We start from the raw sequence: 21,019 nt of genomic DNA on the forward strand, positions 1-21,019 counted from the left end.
AAGGCAATTTAAAAAGATATCAACTAACCCTCCTATTTCACAAATTAAAAAAATTTCCTAGTTGAGATGCTTGACAAATACTATGCACTTAGTTTTACTGGCTAGAACAGCCACCCAGGTCTGAAAATCTGACCAAGTACAAAAAATGCTACCTCAATTTTATCTCTTCTATAGGCAGAGTTCTATTGGCAGGCAAATTTTACTGAATACTTTATTAGTATTGGGGTTGAGTGTGTGTGTGTGTGTGTGTGTTTGTGTGCAGAAGTGCAATAAAGATATAAAAAGACATGAACCCTTAGGAGCTTACAACAGAGACATAACCAAGTCTTGTGCATACGGTAATCAACACTTATACTAATTACAGTAATAAGCCAACTTACAGTTGCCTAGTTTTTTAATATAAATCTTCCTTAATCAGATTTCTCTTTGCTGCTTTTGTTTACAGCTGTAAATGTCATAAAATTATTTGAAAATAGGAGGGGCAAGATGGAGGCATAGAGAAGAGTGGAAGCTAAGTAGTCCCCCTGGAACAACTACAAAAAACCAGAAACAACTAGTAAATAATCCAGAATAACTGCAGGGGGACAAATGAGACCATCCACTCATCATACACCAACCTGAATTGGGAGGAATGCCCAAGAACACAGCATAAAATCTGTAAGTAAAACCTGCGGAACCAAGTCGTGGGACCCCCCTCCCCCATAGCCCAAGCTGCAAAGCCTCGTGGTGCCAGAGAGAAGCTCTCTCCCAGCAAGCGAATATAGCTCAGCTGAGCTCCAACTGGGGTTTTAAGTAGCGAGTGTGAACTGCTCACTACAGGTACGCATCCCCAAAAAACAGACAGAGGCTTTGGGTGACGACTGACCTGGGAGAGCCAGAGGGTCGCCTTGGACTGGGTCTGAAGGGGACTGTTTCTTTTTTGGCTCAGTGGAGAAAGCCCCAGTCATTTTCAGTTTCCAGGGCTGTGAAGCGGAGAAGGATGGAGACAGCACAAGCAGAGAGAGAGACCACTGAAATGCTAATGACCTCCACCTGGGGGGTCTGTCTTCTCTAGGAGGAAAGGGGTGGGGCCCTTTCCATTCAGAACCAGACCACAGAGCCTGGGGGAACACGGCCATACCTCCTCACACCAGTCAAGAATTATAGGCTAACAGGCGTCACCTGCTGGGCAGAAAAGCGCAGTGACCTGAGGCATCAAAGGGTGGAGCAATTTTCTAAGACACACCCTCAGGGAAACCAGATACTGAATATTTCTTCCCTCTGGGACCTGAGCCTGTTCTGGTCTGGGAAAATCTGATTTGGATAATCAAGGAAACCATGACTAGACAACAGAAAATTACAACCTACACTAAGAAAAACAAAGTTATGGCCCAGTCAAAGGAACAAACGTACCCTTCAACTGAGATACAGGAATTTAAACAACTAATGCTAAATCAAATCAAAAAGTTTAGAGAAGATATTGCAAAAGAGATAGAGGCTGTAAAGGAAGCACTGGGCATGTATACAGCAGAAATCAAAAGTTCAAAAAACCTACTAGTAGAATCTATGGAAATGAAAGGCACAACACAAGAGATGAAAGACACAATGGAAACATACAACAGCAGATCTCAAGAGGCAGAAGAAAACACTCAGGAACTGGAGAACAAAACACCTGAAAGCCTACACAAAAAGGAGCAGATGGAGAAAAGAATGAAAAAATATGAGCAACATCTCCGGGAACGCAAGGATGAAACAAAGTACAATAATGTACGTATCATTGGTGTCCCAGAAGGAGAAGAGAAGGGAAAGGGGGCAGAAGCAATAATAGAGGAAATAATTAATGAAAATTTCCCATCTCTTTTGAAAAACATAAAATTACAGATCCAAGAAGCGCAGCGTACTCCAAACAGAAGAGATATGAATAGGCCTACGCCAAGACACTTAATAATCAGATTATCAAATGTCAAAGACAAAGAGAGAATCCTGAAAGCAGCAAGAGAAAAGCGATCCATTACATACAAAGGAAGCTTAATAAGACTATGTGCGGATCTCTCAGCAGAAACCATGGAGGCAAGAAGGAAGTGGTGTGATATATTTAAGATACTGAAAGAGAAAAACCGCCAACCAAGAATCCTGTATCCAGCAAAGCTGTCCTTCAAATATGAGGGAGAGCTCAAAATATTTTCTGACAAACAGACAATGAGAGACTTTGTGAACAAGACACCTGTCCTACAGGAAATACTAAAGGGAGCACTACAGGGTGATAGCAGACAGGAGTGCATGGTTTGGAACACAATTTGGGGAAATGGTAGCACAACAATGTAAGTACACTGAACAAAGGTAACTATGAATACGGTTGAGAGAGGAAGGTGGGGAGCATGTGAGACACCACAAGAAAGGAGGAAAGATAAAGACTGGGACTGTGTAACTTGGTGAAATCTAGAGTATTCAACAATTGCGATAAAATGTACAAATATGTTCTTTTACGAGGGAGAACAAGCAAGTATCAACCTTGCAAGGTGTTAAAAACGGGGAGGCACTGGGGGAGGGATGCAATCAGCATAAACTAGAGACTGTAACTAATAGAATTATTGTATTATGCTTCCTTTAATGTAACAAAGGTGATATACCAAGGTGAATGCAGATAAGAGGGGGGGATAGGGGAGGCATGTTAGACACTTGACACTGGTGGTATTGTCTGATTCTTTATTCTACTTTGATTTAAGGTTATTTTTCCTTTTGCTGCTTCCTAGCTGTCTTTTTTTTTCCTCTTTCTTTTTCCTCTCTACCTTCTTTGACTCTCCCTCTTGCCTTGTGGAAGAAATGTAGATGCTCTTATATAGATAATGGTGAAGGTGGTGAACACATAAATGTATGACCATGCAGAAAACCATCGATTATTTACTTGGGATGGAATGTATGGTGAGTGAACAAAACCATATTAAAAACAAATGGGTTGATGACAAAACCTCAAGGGCAATATACTGAGTGAAATAAGCCAGACACATTAGGACAATTATTGCAGGGTCTCACTGATAGGACTAATTATAATATGTAAACTCATAGACATGAAATATAAGGTACCAAGATATAGGACGAGGCTTAAGAATGGGGAGTGGTTGCTTAGTATGAGCAGAATGTTCAATTAGGATGAACTTAAATGTTTGGAAATGAACAGGGGTGTTGGTAGCAAGATGTAAGAATAACTAACAGCGCCGAATGGTGTGTGAATGAGGTGGAAAGGGGAAGCTCAGAGTCATATATGTTACCAGAAGGAAAGTTGGAGGTCAAAAGATGGGAATGTATAAAACTGAATCCTATGGTGGGCAATGTCCATGATCAACTGTACAAATACTAGAAATCACTTCCATGAACCAGAACAAATGTATGACAATACAATTAGAAGTTAATAATAGAGGGGCATATAGGGAAGAACTATATACCTATTACAAACTATATACTACAGTTAGTAGTATTTCAACATTTTTTCATGAACAGTAACAAATGTACTATATCAATACTATGAGTCAACAATTGAGGGGGGTTGGTTAGGAATAGGGGAGGATTAGAGTTTCCTTTTCTTTTCTTTTTTTTTTTATCTTTCACTTTATTTCTTGTCTGGAGTAATGAAAAGTTTCTAAAAATTGAACAAAAATTAAGTGTGATGGAGGCACAGCTGTATGAGGGTACCCAGGGGCAAGTGATTGTACACTTTGGATCTTTGGATAATTCTATGGTATCTGAACAATCTCAATAAAAATGAAAAAAAAAAAAAAAAAAAAAAAAGCTTCTGGCTTTTTTGGTTTGTTTCAAACTGCACACCGTTTCAGTAGTCGACAACTACACCATTATCCAATATTCTCATAGGTAAATTTTTATATTTTAGGACAGAACATGCCTGGAGCCAATATTTCAACAGTTCAGCAAAACACAAAGCTCTAAATAAGCACCTGCATTCACGTTCTTAAAAGGAAGTTCACAAGCAAAGCGAGTAAGGTTTGGGGAGCTGTCTTCAATTTTGTATTTGCTATATAAAAAAGCTTTTACAAATCTATTGAAAGGCCTTAGAAATGTCTAATCTAAACCTAATCATACTGAGGAAACTGAAGCACAAGGTCTGAGAGCTTTAGGGAAAAAATTATTATCAGGTAAACAGTGTTTCACACTTTTTTTCGTAATTTCCTTTGGCAAATGGAATTTTGAGCTTTTCCCATAATCCACACTCATAACTTTAGTTATTTTAGGGCTCTGGTTCTTTATTCTTTAAGCTTCTGTGAAAACACATTGTTTTACCCTAATGAGATCTCATGTCTACTGTCCTTTCCATTTATCACTTTGCTTCCCATTCCTAATTGCCTGATGAAGTTTCTGTTCCTTGGCATGAATCCATATTTTATAAATTTAAGTGCTAACAAATACAAAATTGTATGCATACCATGATCAATGATCTCCTTACTGTTCCTTAATGTAGAAAGCCCTGCCTCAGGGCTTTTGTACTTTTATTTTCCTCTGTTCATGAAGTTCTTCCACCTGATATCCACAAATTTCACTCAATTCCTTCAGATGGCTCAAATGTTACCACATCAGAAATGTCTTCCCTAATCACTCTATATAAAAGAGCAATTCTCTACTCCCCTTACTTTTTCACATTTATCATCTCTTGACATATTAATACTTCATTATCTGTTTCTTCTGTATAAAATGTAAGTTCCGCAGAGCCCAGACACTGTTTTATTCAACTGTTGTATCCCTGAGTTCCTAGGATGGAGCCAGACAAAATAAGCACTCAACAAACATTTGTTGAGTTGGTAAATGAATAAATGTTTCAAGTGTGTACCTGATAAAGGACAATAAAGAAACATATCTGAGGTGGCTTGGAGTTATGCTCAGTAAAACATGTTCTTAATCTTAATCCATTTTTGTGGGTGTGAACTCATTGTAAACAAGACCTTTTAATGAGGTTACTTCAGTTAAGGGGTGGCCCAAGTGAATCAGGTCGGGCTTTAATCCAGATTAGTCGAGTACTGTAAAAGCAGAGTAGAAGCAAACAGACAGAAGCCACAAGTAGCAGCCAGAGCTGGAAGTCAATGGAACCCAGAAGAGAAGGAAGACACTGCCATGTGCACTGGCGTGCGATGGAGAAGACAAAGAACCACAAAGATTGCCAGCCAGCCAGAAGATACCAACTCTGGGAGGAAGCAAGCCTTCAATTCCAAAAGCAAGCCTGCTAGTCTGAACCAATAAATCCTTCTTCTTAAACCAACCCAATGCATGGTATTTGTTTTAGCGGCCAGAAAATTAAAACAATATCAGAACTGCAACTGCCGTTAGCGCAAGATTATTCAGGTCCATGCCCACCCCCCATTCTATAAATGAGTTTGTATTATCTGTTTTAGAATTGTTTGAACTGTTTGGATACAACAAATTAGAGGGGTTTTAGACAAGAGCTAGATTGCTAGTAAGAAGTGGTCAATTACTTCACAATTTTCTAAGATATTACAACAACAGTTCTTCCATCTTAATACATCTGTACTGTTATCACTGCAATGATTTGGTACTTAAGCAAGAATGAATCTAATCTTAGAGCAGAGAGACAGCACTGTAAGAAGAATCAGGAATGTGACTGGGTGACTAATGAGTTCCCTTTTCCTCAATTAAGCAGATTTCCCTTCTGCAGGGAACTGAGGCATTCAGGTTCCAAACATGACCAGACAATTAATTATGTGCTAATTCTAACTGGTAAGTCTGAGATGCTTCAAGAAAAAATGATGTAAGATTATCCAAGCTTGAAAAAATAGTAATATTCAATAATCTGAAGACGTTTGGGTTCTGCTCTAGAAATAATGAGAACACGCTGGGGCTTACTTTTCATATTTTAAAAATGTAATATACTTGATAACTTTTAAAAAGATGAGCTTATAGGATGTACTCTATTTGTTTATTACAAAATTTGTAAGACTGTTACCTACTTTTAAGGGTACTTATATCCTCCAAATTTAGCCTCCAAAACTTTTTTTATCAGTAAGTTATCTAATGAATAGTACTGTACCAGAATCTAACTGCTATATCTAACAATAAAACATAAGGAGAACTTATGAAAATTTTAACTTGATATGCTAGGACTACATTTCTGCTACTATGAGAGCAGAACTGAGCAGAATTGGGGAGAAGAGCAACGAAAAGGGGTTTAGGCTTCAAGAATTTTGGTGTAAAGATCTGAGTCAGTAGGAGCCTCTTTTCCATGGCATTATCTGTTCTTCCTCCCATACTTAGCTTCAGACATCATCCTGTGAACATCCATTCTATTTCCTATTGCTTTCAACCACCTTCCTTCCTTCTGCCTACGTCACAGAATGTACAATTTCATAGTTTTCCTCCTCTCTTGTGCGCAAAGGACACAAGCCTTTTGAGTAAAGTTTTCTCTACTACCACTCACCTAAATGTACCAAATGTAAACAGCCTTCTTCCCAAGTCAAAGCAGATAGCTTGGAACAATTCAAAACTGTCATTGTCAAAAAAGAGCTAAAGAAATTAATAAATCTCATTTTTAAAGGGTGCCCAATGTGACACATCTGGGATTAATACTTAAAATATAAGAATAATGTGCTGTGAAATATGCTATGCAAAAACACACCAAACTTAAAAAAATACATCTGAAGTTTATGTCAAATGTAGAACATCCATATCATGTCTCTCTTTACATCTCATTCTTCATATCTGATTGCAAGGTTTTACCGCCAGCTCAACACATATTAATAACTAAAATTTATTTGGTATTATGTGCATACTGTGTTTAATACTTTTCAAATTATCTTTACAAAAAATCCTTTGAGGTTAAATATTATTTGCTCAATGACAGATAACAAAATAGACTTAGGGAGGTGTGTAACCTGTTCAAGGTCATACAGATACATAAATGGTAGAACCAGTCTCTGGAGTCCAAAACCCAAGTGTTTAAATATCTATACTATGTTGCCTGATATACATCGTTATATGTAGGTTAAGTCTTATAGACAGCTCAATCATAACCTGCCCCCAAACTTATTCTTTCCCACACATCTCCTCCTCCTCAAATGTTCCCTATTTCAGTAGATGCTATTTATCTAGTTGTTAAAGCTAGTCTTCCTATATTCCGTCTTTTCTTACCAAACCAACCAAGTCCTGATTTTATCTCTTTCAAACCATCTAGAATCCATTCACTTCTTTCTATAGGCCTTATCACAACTTCAGTCAGACCAGAACCACAGAGCTGAATGAAATACAAGAAGTCTCTTGCAGGCACATTCTAATGATTAGTGTGTATTAAAACAGTTTATTAAAGTGGCAAAGGAACAGACTCAAATTCCAAAAACAAGGCTTAAAGCAAGTAGCATTTGATGTTATCAAATTATTTTTCTATATCGTTTTCCTTCCTTTTCATTCCATCCCTCTTCCTAGATACTGGATAAAAACTCTGTTTAGTGATACTTCTGTAGCAACACTTTCCCCCTTTTAAATATATTTACCTGAATGGCTTCAAAAATTGTGTCATCAACACAAATCACTTACTGTATACCAATCTTAAATTTTTTTTTCCTTCCAAAGAACATTACTATAACATGAGAAAGAGGCAGGCAGCTCTTTCTCATTCATCCCATGAGGATTTAATAAAAATTTAGTTCTTTAGCCAAACATCTAACAACAGCACCTTTTATAGTTACAGCTTTTTTTATTTTTAAAGTACTTTCATATATATTTCATCCTTCAGCAGCTATGTGAAGTAAGCTTTTATTATTTTCAGATCAGTAAACTGCTCAGAGACATTGTCAGTTGGTATGGGTCACAAAGCAATTATGCAGAAGAGCCAAGACCAAACTCTGAACACAACAACCACTCATTCACTGCTCTTTCCACTATATATACCTATTACGGCTTCCATTTTTAAAAATTATAATAATTATCTTTGTAAATAAAATTTCATTTTTTCAAAAGTATCTCAGCTATTACTTAATCTATATACTTTTATAAAGAAAGGAGAAACTAAGTCCTAACTGAAAGAGAATGCCAACACAATTCAACCTCATTTTGAGTTTCTGTGCAAAAACAAACAATCCAAAGATTATAAATCAGTATTTCTCTTCCTAAAGAAAGTATATATCTACAGAAATCAACTTAAATCTCTAGCAAATATTTTAGCCACATTGTAACTGCTTAATATACACCCTAGAAAATAAAGATGATCATGACACAAGAAATCAGCTGTGAAAAAACATGCTTCTATGCTTTCTACAGTACATGCTTTCATTTAGAACAGAATACGTCAATAAAATTTGCAGACAATAACTGTTATGAATCTTACCTACTTTTCAATTAAATTAATACACATTTATAGAAAGTCTGCTCTCCTTTTTTTGGTCAGAACAAGCCAACAACAGCCAGTAGACAGAAATTACAATTAACATAAAAGAAAATTTTAAGAGGAAATGGATTTGCTAGACTCATGATTATTTGCAATGAAGCTGAGTAGACAGGAATTTGAGATAAAATTTATCAATCTTTTAAATGGCTTTTATAAGTACAACTTTTCCTTTTAAGGGAGGAAGTTCCTTTAATCTTCTATACCTCTGTGTAATGCTATTTTTATTTCTACTGTTCCTCTTGAATCTTCAGATCTCAATAAATAAAACTGATTAGTTTTTAAAGTAGTTGAAATCACATGATGTTTCCTTCATTAAGAGGAAAGTCAGGTAGAATAAATAATGAAAAGCCAAAGAAGAGATCCAAGGAGAAACTGACTTAGAAGGCAACCAGCTGCAGAGCTTATTCTTCCCTTGGCTATTTTCTTCACGAGTTGACATTTTTGGTGATTGAGACAAAAACAACATATCTTACAATAAAAACTAGGCATTTTCTTACATAACTATAGCAAAACAGTTCTCCTTTATTACTATAAGCTTTTTAATAAAGTATACTGAATGAAAATAAATCAACAATCTGATCAATTATTAGCAAAATTTAAATTAATATAGAAAGGCAAAATAAGTACTTTTTTAAAAAGGATTTTTAATTTACCTTGGTTGATGATGACATCTTTATGCCTAAAAAAGGAATTCAAAGAAAACATTTATTTTATCATCTTATTTGGCTTACCATCCAAATCACCTGAAGAAATTGTAAAAGTTTCAATACCTAGGCCACACTCCAGACAAATCTCAGGAAGTGAAATTCAGGCATCAGTATTTTAAAAGTTTCTCACTAGTCTCAACTACCAGTATACTGTTTTATAAAACACTGCCTATTGTACAAGATCACCTAAACAGTGAAAATGTAGAAAAAACTTACCAAACTCTCAAATCTCATGGTGTTAACAAAATTTATTATTCGAGTTGAGGAACATTAACAGGAAGATATAGCTTTTCTTAGGAGACTTAAAAGAATAAATATAGTATAATAATAAACATAATTGTACATGCAAACATGATAGTCACAGAATTACTGATTTTCAGATAACTGAGAAAATGTAATACTCACTTGTCTGCATTTTTAATAACTTTTGATATTAATTTTGATGTCGAAGCTGCCCTCAATAATTTATTACGACTATCATCTGAATTTTCCCACGAATTATGTGACTTTTCAGTTGTTGGTGGTCGTTTTATGCTAGAAGAAACATATTAACTTTTTAGAGAATTCTGAGTAGCAAAGACATATAACTGACAGTTTAAATATAACACAAAGTAACAACTAACATTTCCTTAAAAGCTAATCCAGAAAAGAGAAGAAAGGATTAGTTGAAAGTTTCTGCCTGAATGAGTGAAGAAGTTAAACAAGGCAATTACCAAGTCTGTTTTATAATTTTCACTACTATTCAGAAGAGTCACTAGAACCAATCTTACTTGATTAAAAATTAAAATCTGTATTTTTTTGTTGTTGTTAATAGGAAAAAACCCATTTGCTTAAATCTCTGGGTAATAATCATCTCACAATGTAGTTATAAAAAACTTACTATTTTTAGCCACTGAATTACTAGATTGCCACTTTCATCTTTGTTCTCATATAATCAAATCATGTATAGTACAAACGGCAATTTCTAAATACATTGTGGGAATAAAAGTAAAACTCTTGTCTATACCTTTAGAGACAATTTTACACATGATCAGAAATCAACAAGATTTAACACTTGACTATGATATTATCAACATTGATTTCCTGTATCTATAACTGAAATTTTTTTAATTACAACTGGGTTTTTGGCTGCATTGTTAACTACCTTACTACTCATTCAGTATTTAATACTTCTTTCAATAGCATATCCAAAGAGCAATTCAGAATGGCAAGCACATTTCCAGGAGACCTCAAGAAGCTGAAAAAAAGATTCTGGGACAAAGAAGCTATCAAGTCAAATTGGAAACTTTAAAAGATTAATGATAAAAAGCCATTTTTTATCCACACACAATCCAAAGTTGCATAACAGTAATAAGCTATAACCAAGAAAAACTCCACATGAGATCAGCCAGAAGAATTATAAACCTTTTAGATAGCATAAGAATTTGTGTGAGACAACAGACAAGGCATTTGTAAATGTTAAACATGCATCAATCAAGTAAAAGGTGTTGTGTTTTCCCTAATTTCCATTAAGACTTGAAGCAAAATATTAAACTGATCAAATAAAAATATATGATAAATCTTCTAGAAATGGTTTTAAACTTTCCCAAGATGTTCAAGCAGAAGTATGATGATAAAATATATATACCTAATCAAAAAGCTGGAATAAGTATTTCTAAAACAGATTTCAAAAAGTTGGTCTAAATATTTGATTACAAGCAGATGTCAGCATTGAACTCCCAGCAGGCAGGTTTAGATCCCCAATTTATGCCCACATACATTGTTAGAATGTTTCTCCCTTCTCCCCCTCTCATAATTTTAAAATATTAATTATTATAGACACAGAGAGAAGCCCTCAAGCAAGCCTTTAGCATAGAACAGACCAGGTGGAATGGATTCATTTCTCTACTCAAGCAAGAACTCATCCTCCCAAAACCCAAAACTGAAACTTAGATGCAGCCACCACGAAGAGCCATTTGTTGAGAAGGGCCCTTGCAAGTTGAAGGTTGTAATGATGCCAAGATATGGTGAGGATTATTACATATAGCAATTTTCTATCCATGGCTATAAATTTACACACAGTTGTATAGAAATTTAAAAAGTATTCTATAATTTTATTACAAAAATATTCCATTTTTGTTTTAAAATAGGTTATTTTTTGCCTTTCATCAGATATTGAGGTTACAATTTAAAACTTTTCTTTTTAGTTTTAACTGAGAAATTCTGACTCTAAATCTTCATTCCCCAATGTGCTAAAACATAGTTTACAGTAACAAAGAAGGAACCAAAAGCCACCAGGATTTTCTCTTGGAATCCATGGATAGCCAACTTTTTCCCAAGTCACAGAATTTAGGTATCATTACAACCATTCCCTAGCTCTGTACTCAGGGACTAATAAAACCTTTTGGTGGGAGTAGAATTCTTGCTTTCTTGAGTTTGTCTGTGTATTTGGAGAGGCTGTGAAGAGGGCTGGGGAGAAGGTGATGCTCGAATTTGTGGACTTTGATCATTAGAATGACATTCCTCTTTTTTTTCCCTCTGTCCTTGTGGTTTTTCTTTCTTTTTTTCTGTACCACTGTAAAATAAAGTATAACATGGAACAATACATATTTAAACAAAATATATCAGACAATGGAAAAACTGGTTATTGTAGATCAAACCCTAAATTATACAGCTAATACAATATATACTGCTTTCATTTAATAATGAAAATATTTCATTGCAAATTCTGGAAGCTATTACAATCCTCAGTGAAGAATTTATAAGAATTCTTAAGACACTGTATCCTATGAAATTGCCCCTCTGGACAGAAATGGCCTCTAACGCATTTTGCCATCTTGGCAGATATGGGAGACAACAAAGCCCTCTTAACTGACCTCAACTTACCCAAATCAAAATAGTGACACTTTCCATTTATCTCTGTAAAACATACTGACTGATGACTAAGTTACTTTCTAATTCCGGTTTCTCCTGAATACTTCTCTCCCACCAGTTGAGTTTTAAACTTAGAAGAGTAAATAGTATGTTTCTGAATCTGTTTGTAGATGCAAGCTTATTTTAATTATGTAAGGTAATTAAGTACAAAGAAAACTGACAACATACATATAGAAAAGAGATTTTGTCATTTCTATGAAAACTAAGTTGAATGCTCTGGCAAGATTCTAAAAATGAGTTGCTAAAAAAACTGTCAAATGCTTTGTGCAAGAGACAATTATAAAAGGCTAAGGGAAAAAAAAACAGAAAAAGAGGTGGGTGCTAATTCAATGTTTAGCAAAATTTTAATTTATTCTGATTTTAAAAATGAAACTAAAAGAGAGCTTGTATTGCACAAACACTATTGACAATATTACAAATCACAAAGCAGATGGAATCAAAACTTGAATTCCAGTGTTGAAAAGGTAGAAAAAACTATCAACTCTCTATACTTCTTATAATTCAAGGGACATTTTATAATTTGACTACAAGATGCATAATCTACATGGAAATATGTTCAGGAACATTTTAAACAAATATACACGGCATGCACAATTAAACTATTTCATTATAATAGTTTAAAATGCTGTAATACCATTTTGATAGTGACATTTTTTAATCTGATTCAGTTCTGATGTCTTCTGACTTCAGACTGGCTCTTGACTATCTATTTCATGTTCAATTTTATTTAAAATATGTGCTTAAGAAATGTAATTCTACCTTCAAAATATCAGATTAACTTTGGAATTAAAAAAACCACCAACCAACCAACAAAAAAAACTGAGAAGTTTCCTTTCCTGTTGATCTTCAAACTATCCTGAATGCATAGGCCACAAGTTTTATGTGGGCCCAGCACAACCTAGAAGAGATTTTTCTCCTGGGTTACTTAAAATCATAAAACAGAATTCCTGCATCATAAGGTAACAAACTCAACTGGTCTTCGATAGTTGAGTCCCTACTTTGTGTAATATTGATCGGTGGACAGAACCATAGTTACATAAGAAAATGGGCTTAATTTGAACTATTACTAGAAACAACCTGAAAGTTGATTAAAAATTACATATAAATATTTTCACTATAAGTTCATTTTCTTATAATTTGTCCTTTTCTCCTCAAAGTGGAGCACAATTAATAAATTTTTGCATCATTTGAAGGGGAAAATTTAGAATTTGTAATAACCATGACTTCAAAGATTGGACTCTGTCTTATTTCTTCACTATTCCTGTAGGTGTTTGGTTAAGCATTTAAATCCACACTGAGGAGTAATTCAGTTCCTAGCAGTTTATTCAAGTAAACTGTTTTACATTCAGTACATTATTAAATAGTATTCTATTAATTATGGTTTTTCCTCCATCATTCTTTGAAGAAAACAGGTGTAAGATTATGGTAGTTGATTTCCTATGGCCTCTCCAAACTCCATGTGGAATAATTTACTAGGGATTGCACAAAAGGAGGGAAAAAAAACCTGTAAACAATTTTACTGAAACAAGACATTAAATAATCAATTGATGAAAAGAACACTTGGAATCCAAATCCGTAATCTAATGGAATTTTTATATTGCAGTATTTCCACTGCCTTCTTGCCCACCATTTCCTAACACACACACACACACATGAACACACAGACACATACCACAGAACTATACTATTCCGAATTAACCAGTTCTTTTATAGTCATGATTAAGGAATAAAAAAATTAAAATAGCATTTAAACTTCCACTAATGCAGATATATAATATTGAAAAGTTCTATCTTCCCTTTAAAAATGCTGTATCAAATACACCTACCACTTGCTACTGAAAATTCACTTATACAATTTCATTAAATATAGTTATACTTTGCCTCATCAATAAATGCTTCACATACACAAACATTTAAAAAGAAACAAAACAAGGAAATGAAATTACTTCCCACCTTTACTCAGAACCCAAAGCCTCCTCATATGATTCAATCAGTTAAGAGGAATATAAACCAAATGACTATAGGCTGAAGTCTCTATACTCAGAGTTGAAGAATTCAAAGGAAATGCTCACTTGGATTCCACATAGCTCTATTTCATATTCTTTGCAAAAGTAGACTGATTATCACATTCATACAATTTGGAAAAGTCAGCTTTATTCCCCTCTTACAAACGAGTACCTTTTGGCTGCAGATGAAAGGGTTTCTTTTCTTGCAATTGAGACAGAACTGGTGTGACTTTGTTTTCTGTTTCCACCACTGCCATTGGTTATACAGGACATGGAAATAGCTTCTCGAAGGCCTGGCTGGCCTAAAGATGGTTAAGAAAAAAATTTTATGTCAAATTTCAAAATATTCCTTGAAGACTGGGGTTATAAAAAATTAAGACCATTAGTGTTTAGCACTAGTAAGCAGATTGCCTCCCTGGTATGCAGCATACTAATTACGGTCTCAAGATTTAATCCCATCAAAACAGACCTTTAGCAAAGACATGGAGAGCTGCAAAATTGAAGCTAGACAGAGATTAAGACATGGGACTATAATTCAGTGAATCTTGTGATGGATGATGACAGTGATTGAGAAACAGTACAAATACAAAAAAATTATTTCATGATCTAGAACAAATGTACAACACTATGACAAGGAGTTAATAATAGAGTAGTATGTATATGAGGAAAACCTGTGCCTGTTGCAAACTATGGACTATAGTTAACAGTAATATCTTAACATTCTTTCTTCAACAGTAACATATGTAACACACTAATATTAGTGGTCAATAATGGGGGGTGGGCGAAAGACATGGGATGTTTTGTGTTTTCTTTTTTCTTATTTTAAATTTCTTACTGGAGTAATGAAAATGTTCTAAAATTGATTGTGGTGATGAATGCATAACTCTGTGATGATCCTGTGACCCATGGATTCTATACTTTGGATGGATTGTATGATGTGTGAATATATCACAATAAAATTACACTTTAAAAAACTGGAGCTAGATTCATTCCCTAGCTAAATGGTTTGCTGTCCACAATTATCAACTTTAAAGCACATGATTCAAAGGTGTGCCTGAAGTAAACCACAAATCTCTACATGTCATGGTTCTTCAGAAATAGCCAAGATACTGATGAAACCACAAATTTTAAATCCTAGAAATCATAATGTTAAATCCTAGAATAATATTCCACATAAAGTATAAATATATAAAGTAACCACTACTTTCTTAATTTATACAGTAGAAAAATTTTATTAAATGTGTAGTGGGTATGTTGGTATGGCCAGGAAGGTAGAGCTACAAGATGAAACAGGCACATCTACTAAATGTCACATTTGTTTAAAGATTTGTGAATAATTTTGCATTTCTGGCCTGTATTCTTATATGCACATATGGACAAAATCTAACTTTTAGATTTGTTTCTTTGTTTCATTTCATAAAAGCCCAGAGAGTAGGACAGAACGTCATGATCATGGTGACACAGACATCCCCTATAAAAGTCTCCCCTAAGGATCAAGTAATTAAAGGACAAATCCTACTTGCTTGGATCCCTGGAGTATGACAGAGACTGGATAAGGATTCCAGAAATGTTGACTCAAAGAAAAAGAAGAAAAAAAACCCCACCAAAATCAGATTTGCATCCTAGACCTGCCAGTCTGGAACCCTCCCCCTTACTAAGTCTGCACAGTTTGGGACTCACATGGTGGCAGTACAGCCCAGGTTCCTACTGCAGCTAATGCAGACAATAGTGAGTTAGACCCCACTCATTTCCAGGGATGGGGACCCAAGTCCCCAGACACCCAGGGCAGAACACAAGGAACTTTTACCTCATACGAAAGTGCCCCCAGGGACAAGAGGGATCACGGAGAACTGTTGGCAACAGGTACACACACTCAATTCAGTTCTGCATGTTGGACCACCTAAATTCAAAACAGGCCTTTCTGAATTGACCCCATCTGGCTCCCCAGGATGGGGAAGAAACCAGAGGCAGAAAAAGCCTCATGGGGAAAAAACAACAACACAACAAAAAGGGGAAAACTCAAGAACTCTTAGATAGGACAAGGCCCAGAAGTGACAAGTATAATGAAAAGGAGTCACTGAGTGAGGGAGAGAATTGAAATAAATCATAGGAGCTGTAGAGAAAATTCTGCACAAAAATATCAGAACAGATCAAGATTCCCAGAGAAGGAACACAGGAAAGGAAGCTTTCTCCTGAAGATGAAACCAATGCATGCAAAATGGGCATTCTTAAACAGCACCACATATCCAGTGCAAGAATCAGATTCAGAAGAATGGAGAAAATATAAACAGTTAAATACAGGCTACTCTGAAGGTCCAGAATAAGTTGGACCAAGTGTCAAAGAGCCTTAACACAAAGCCAACTCAACAATAAAACTCTGGGCAAGAGGGAGAAACTGACCTTCAGAATTAACACATCAAAATAATCAGATGTTCACACATGAGCAAACAATTACAAACCATAATAAGAAACAGGAGAGGAGGCGGGGCAAGATGGCAGACTGGTGAGCTGTATGTTTTAGTTACTCCTCCAGGAAAGTAGGTAGAAAGCCAGGAACTGCGTGGACTGGACACCACAGAGCAATCTGACTTTGGGCATACTTCATACAACACTCATGAAAACGTGGAACTGCTGAGATCAGCGAAATCTGTAAGTTTTTGCGGCCAGGGGACCCGCGCCCCTCCCTGCCAGGCTCAGTCCCGGGGGAGGAGGGGCTGTCAGCTCCGGGTAGGAGAAGGGAGAACTGCAGTGGCAGCCCTTATCGGAAACTCATTCTACTGATCCAAACTCCAAACATAGATAGACTGAGACCAGACACCAGAGAATCTGAGAGCAGCCAGCCCAGCAGAGAGGAGACAGACATAGAAAAAAAACAACACGAAAAACTCCAAAATAAAAGCGGAGGATTTTTGGAGTTCTGGTGAACATAGAAAGGGGAAGGGCCCTGAGGCGCATATGCAAATCCCGAAGAAAAGCTGATCTCTCTGCCCTGTGGACCTTTCCTTAATGGCCCTGGTTGCTTTGTCTCTTAGCATTTCAATAACCCATTAGATCTCTGAGGAGGGCTCATTTTTTTTTTTTGTTTGTTTGTTTTGTTTTTTTTTTTTTAAATCCTTTTTTCTTTTTCTAAAACAATTACTCTAAGAAGCCCAATACAGAAAGCTTCAAAGACTTACTATTTGAGCAGGTCAAGTCAAGAGCAGAACTAGGAGAGCTCTGAGACAAAAGGCAATAATCCAGTGGCTGAGAAAATTCACTAAACACCACAACTTCCCAAGAAAAGGGGGGTGTCCGCTCACAGCCATCATCCTGGTGGACAGGAAACACTCCTGCCCATCGCCAGCCCCATAGCCCAGAACTGCCCCAGACAACCCAGTGTGACAGAAGTGCTTCAAATAACAGGCACACACCACAAAACTGGGCGTGGACATTAGCCTTCCCTGCAACCTCAGCTGATTGTCCCAGAGCTGGGAAGGTAGAGCAGTGTGAATTAACAAAGCCCCATTCAGCCATCATTTCAGCAGACTGGGAGCCTCCCTACACAGCCCAGCAGCCCAGAACTGCCCTGGGGGGACGGCACTCACCTGTGACATAGCATAGTCATCCCTCAACAGAGGACCCGGGGTGCACGGCCTGGAAGAGGGGCCCACTTGCAAGTCTCAGGAGCCATACGCCAATACCAAGGACTTGTGGGTCAGCGGCAGAGCCAAACTGTGGCAGGACTGAACTGAAGGATTAGACTATTGCAGCAGCTTTAAAACTCTAGGATCACCAGGGAGATTTGATTGTTAGAGCCACCCCCCCCCTCCCTGACTGCCCAGAAACACGCCCCATATACAGGGCAGGCAACACCAACTACACACGCAAGCTTGGTACACCAATTGGACCCCACAAGACTCACTCCCCCACTCACCAAAAAGGCTAAGCAGGGGAGAACTGGCTTGTGGAGAACAGGTGGCTCGTGGACGCCACCTGCTGGTTAGTTAGAGAAAGTGTACTCCACGAAGCTGTAGATCTGATAAATTAGAGATAAGGACTTCAATTGGTCTACAAATCCTAAAAGAACCCTATCAAGTTCAGCAAATGCCACGAGGCCAAAAACAACAGGAAATTATAAAGCATATGAAAAAAACAGACAATATGGATAACCCAAGCCCAAGCACCCAAATCAAAAGACCAGAAGAGACACAGCACCTAGAGCAGCTACTCAAAGAACTAAAGATGAACAATGAGACCATAGTACGGGACATAAAGGAAATCAAGAAGACCCTAGAAGAGCATAAAGAAGACATTGCAAGACTAAATAAAAAAATCGATGATCTTATGGAAATTAAAGAAACTGTTGACCAAATTAAAAAGATTCTGGACACTCATAGAACAAGACTAGAGGAAGTTGAACAACGAATCAGTGACCTGGAAGATGACAGAATGGAAAATGAAAGCATAAAAGAAAGAATGGGGAAAAAAATTGAAAAAATCGAAATGGACCTCAGGGATATGATAGATAATATGAAACGTCCAAATATAAGACTCATTGGTGTTCCAGAAGGGGAAGAAAAGGGTAAAGGTCTAGGAAGAGTATTCAAAGAAATTGTTGGGGAAAACTTCCCAAATCTTCTAAACAACATAAATACACAAATCATAAATGCTCAGCGAACTCCAAATAGAATAAATCCAAATAAACCCACTCCGAGACATATACTGATCACATTATCAAACACAGAAGAGAAGGAGCAAGTTCTGAAAGCAGCAAGAGAAAAGCAATTCACCACATACAAAGGAAACAGCATAAGACTAAGTAGTGACTACTCAGCAGCCACCATGGAGGCCAGAAGGCAGTGGCATGATATATTTAAAATTCTGAGTGAGAAAAATTTCCAGCCAAGAATACTTTATCCACCAAAGCTCTCCTTCAAATTTGAGGGAGAGCTTAAATTTTTCACAGACAAACAAATGCTGAGAGAATTTACTAACAAGAGACCTGCCCTACTGGAGATACTAAAGGGAGCCCTACAGACAGAGAAACAAAGACAGGACAGAGAGACTTGGAGAAAGGTTCAGTACTAAAGAGATTCGGTATGGGTACAATAAAGGATATTAATAGACAGACGGGAAAAATATGACAAACATAAACCAAAGGATAAGATGGCTGATTCAAGAAATGCCTTCACGGTTATAACGTTGAATGTAAATGGATTAAACTCCCCAATTAAAAGATACAGATTTGCAGAATGGATCAAAAAAAATGAACCATCAATATGTTGCATACAAGAGACTCATCTTAGACACAGGGAAACAAAGAAGCTGAAAGTGAAAGGATGGAAAAAAATATTTCATGCAAGCTACAGCCAAAAGAAAGCAGGTGTAGCAATATTAATCTCAGATAAAATAGACTTTAAATGCAGGGATGTTTTGAGAGACAAAGAAGGCCACTACATACTAATAAAAGGGGCAATTCAACAAGAAGAAATAACAATCGTAAATGTCTATGCACCCAATCAAGGTGCCACAAAATACATGACAGAAACACTGGTAAAACTAAAGGAAGCAATTGATGTTTCCACAATAATTGTGGGAGACTTCAACACATCACTCTCTCCTATAGATAGATCAACCAGACAGAAGACCAATAAGGAAATTGAAAACCTAAACAATCTGATAAATGAATTAGATTTAACGGACATATACAGGACATTACATCGCAAATCACCAGGATACACATACTTTTCTAGTGCTCATGGAACTTTCTCCAGAATAGATCATATGCTGGGACATAAAACAAGCCTTAATAAATTTAAAAAGATTGAAATTATTCAAAGCACATTCTCTGACCACAATGGAATACAATTAGAAGTCAATAACCATCAGAGACTTAGAAAATTCACAAATACCTGGAGGTTAAACAACACACTCCTAAACAATCAGTGGGTTAACGAAGAAATAGCAAGAGAAATTGCTAAATATATAGAGACGAATGAAAATGAGAACACAACATACCAAAACCTATGGGATGCAGCAAAAGCAGTGCTAAGGGGGAAATTTATAGCACTAAACGCATATATTAAAAAGGAAGAAAGGGTCAAAATCAAAGAACTAATGGATCAACTGAAGAAGCTAGAAAATGAACAGCAAACGAATCCTAAACCAAGTAGAAGAAAAGAAATAACAAGGATTAAAGCAGAAATAAATGACATAGAGACCAAAAAAACAATAGAGAGGATAAATATCACCAAAAGTTGGTTCTTTGAGAAGATCAACAAGATTGACAAGCCCCTAGATAGACTGACAAAAACAAAAAGAGAGAAGACCCATATAAACAAAATAATGAATGAAAAAGGTGACATAACTGCAGATCCTGAAGAAATTAAAAAAATTATAAGAGGATACTATGAACAACTGTATGGCAACAAACTGGATAATGTAGAGGAAATGGACAATTTCTTGGAAACATATGAACAACCTAGACAGAAGAGAGAAGAAATAGAAGACCTCAACCAACCCATCACAAGCAAAGAGATCCAATCAGTCATCAAAAATCTTCCCACAAATAAATGCCCAGGGCCAGATGGCTTCACAGGGGAATTCTACCAAACTTTCCAGAAAGAACTGACACCAATCTTACTCAAACTCTTTCAAAACATTGAAGAAAATGGAACACTACCTAACTCATTCTATGAAGCTAACATCAATCTAATACCAAAACCAGGCAAAGATGCTACAAAAAAGGAAAACTACCGGCCAATCTCCCTAATGAATATAGATGCAAAAATCCTCAACAAAATACTTGCAAATCGAATCCAAAGACACATTAAAAAAATCATACACCATGACCAAGTGGGGTTCATTCCAGGCATGCAAGGATGGTTCAACATAACAAAATCAATGTATTACAACACATTAAAAATTCGAAAGGGAAAAATCAAATGATCATCTCAATAGATGCTGAAAAAGCATTTGACAAAATCCAACATCCCTTTTTGATAAAAACACTTCAAAAGGTAGGAATTGAAGGAAAC

General features: G+C 36.3%; 1 protein-coding gene across 5 annotated transcripts in view; it reads right to left on the reverse strand.

The window, feature by feature from the left end:
* The window catches only part of EML4 (EMAP like 4), a 216,724-nt gene that overhangs the window by 59,685 nt on the left and 136,020 nt on the right, over window positions 1–21,019 (reverse strand). For 4 of the 5 annotated variants that reach the window (XM_037807769.1, XM_037807772.1, XM_037807768.1 and 1 more), the window contains 4 exons: window positions 14,176–14,305; window positions 11,465–11,638; window positions 9,490–9,618; window positions 9,031–9,056 (listed from right to left, as the gene is read on the reverse strand). In XM_037807769.1, the coding sequence (XP_037663697.1) occupies window positions 9,031–9,056; window positions 9,490–9,618; window positions 11,465–11,638; window positions 14,176–14,305 (459 nt within the window). The remainder of the gene's footprint in view (window positions 1–9,030; window positions 9,057–9,489; window positions 9,619–11,464; window positions 11,639–14,175; window positions 14,306–21,019) is intronic. The other variant, XM_037807770.1, reaches the window with a different exon arrangement.

Source organism: Choloepus didactylus, chromosome 17, assembly GCF_015220235.1.
Source record: "Choloepus didactylus isolate mChoDid1 chromosome 17, mChoDid1.pri, whole genome shotgun sequence".
NCBI classification, from domain to species: Eukaryota; Metazoa; Chordata; class Mammalia; order Pilosa; family Megalonychidae; genus Choloepus; species Choloepus didactylus.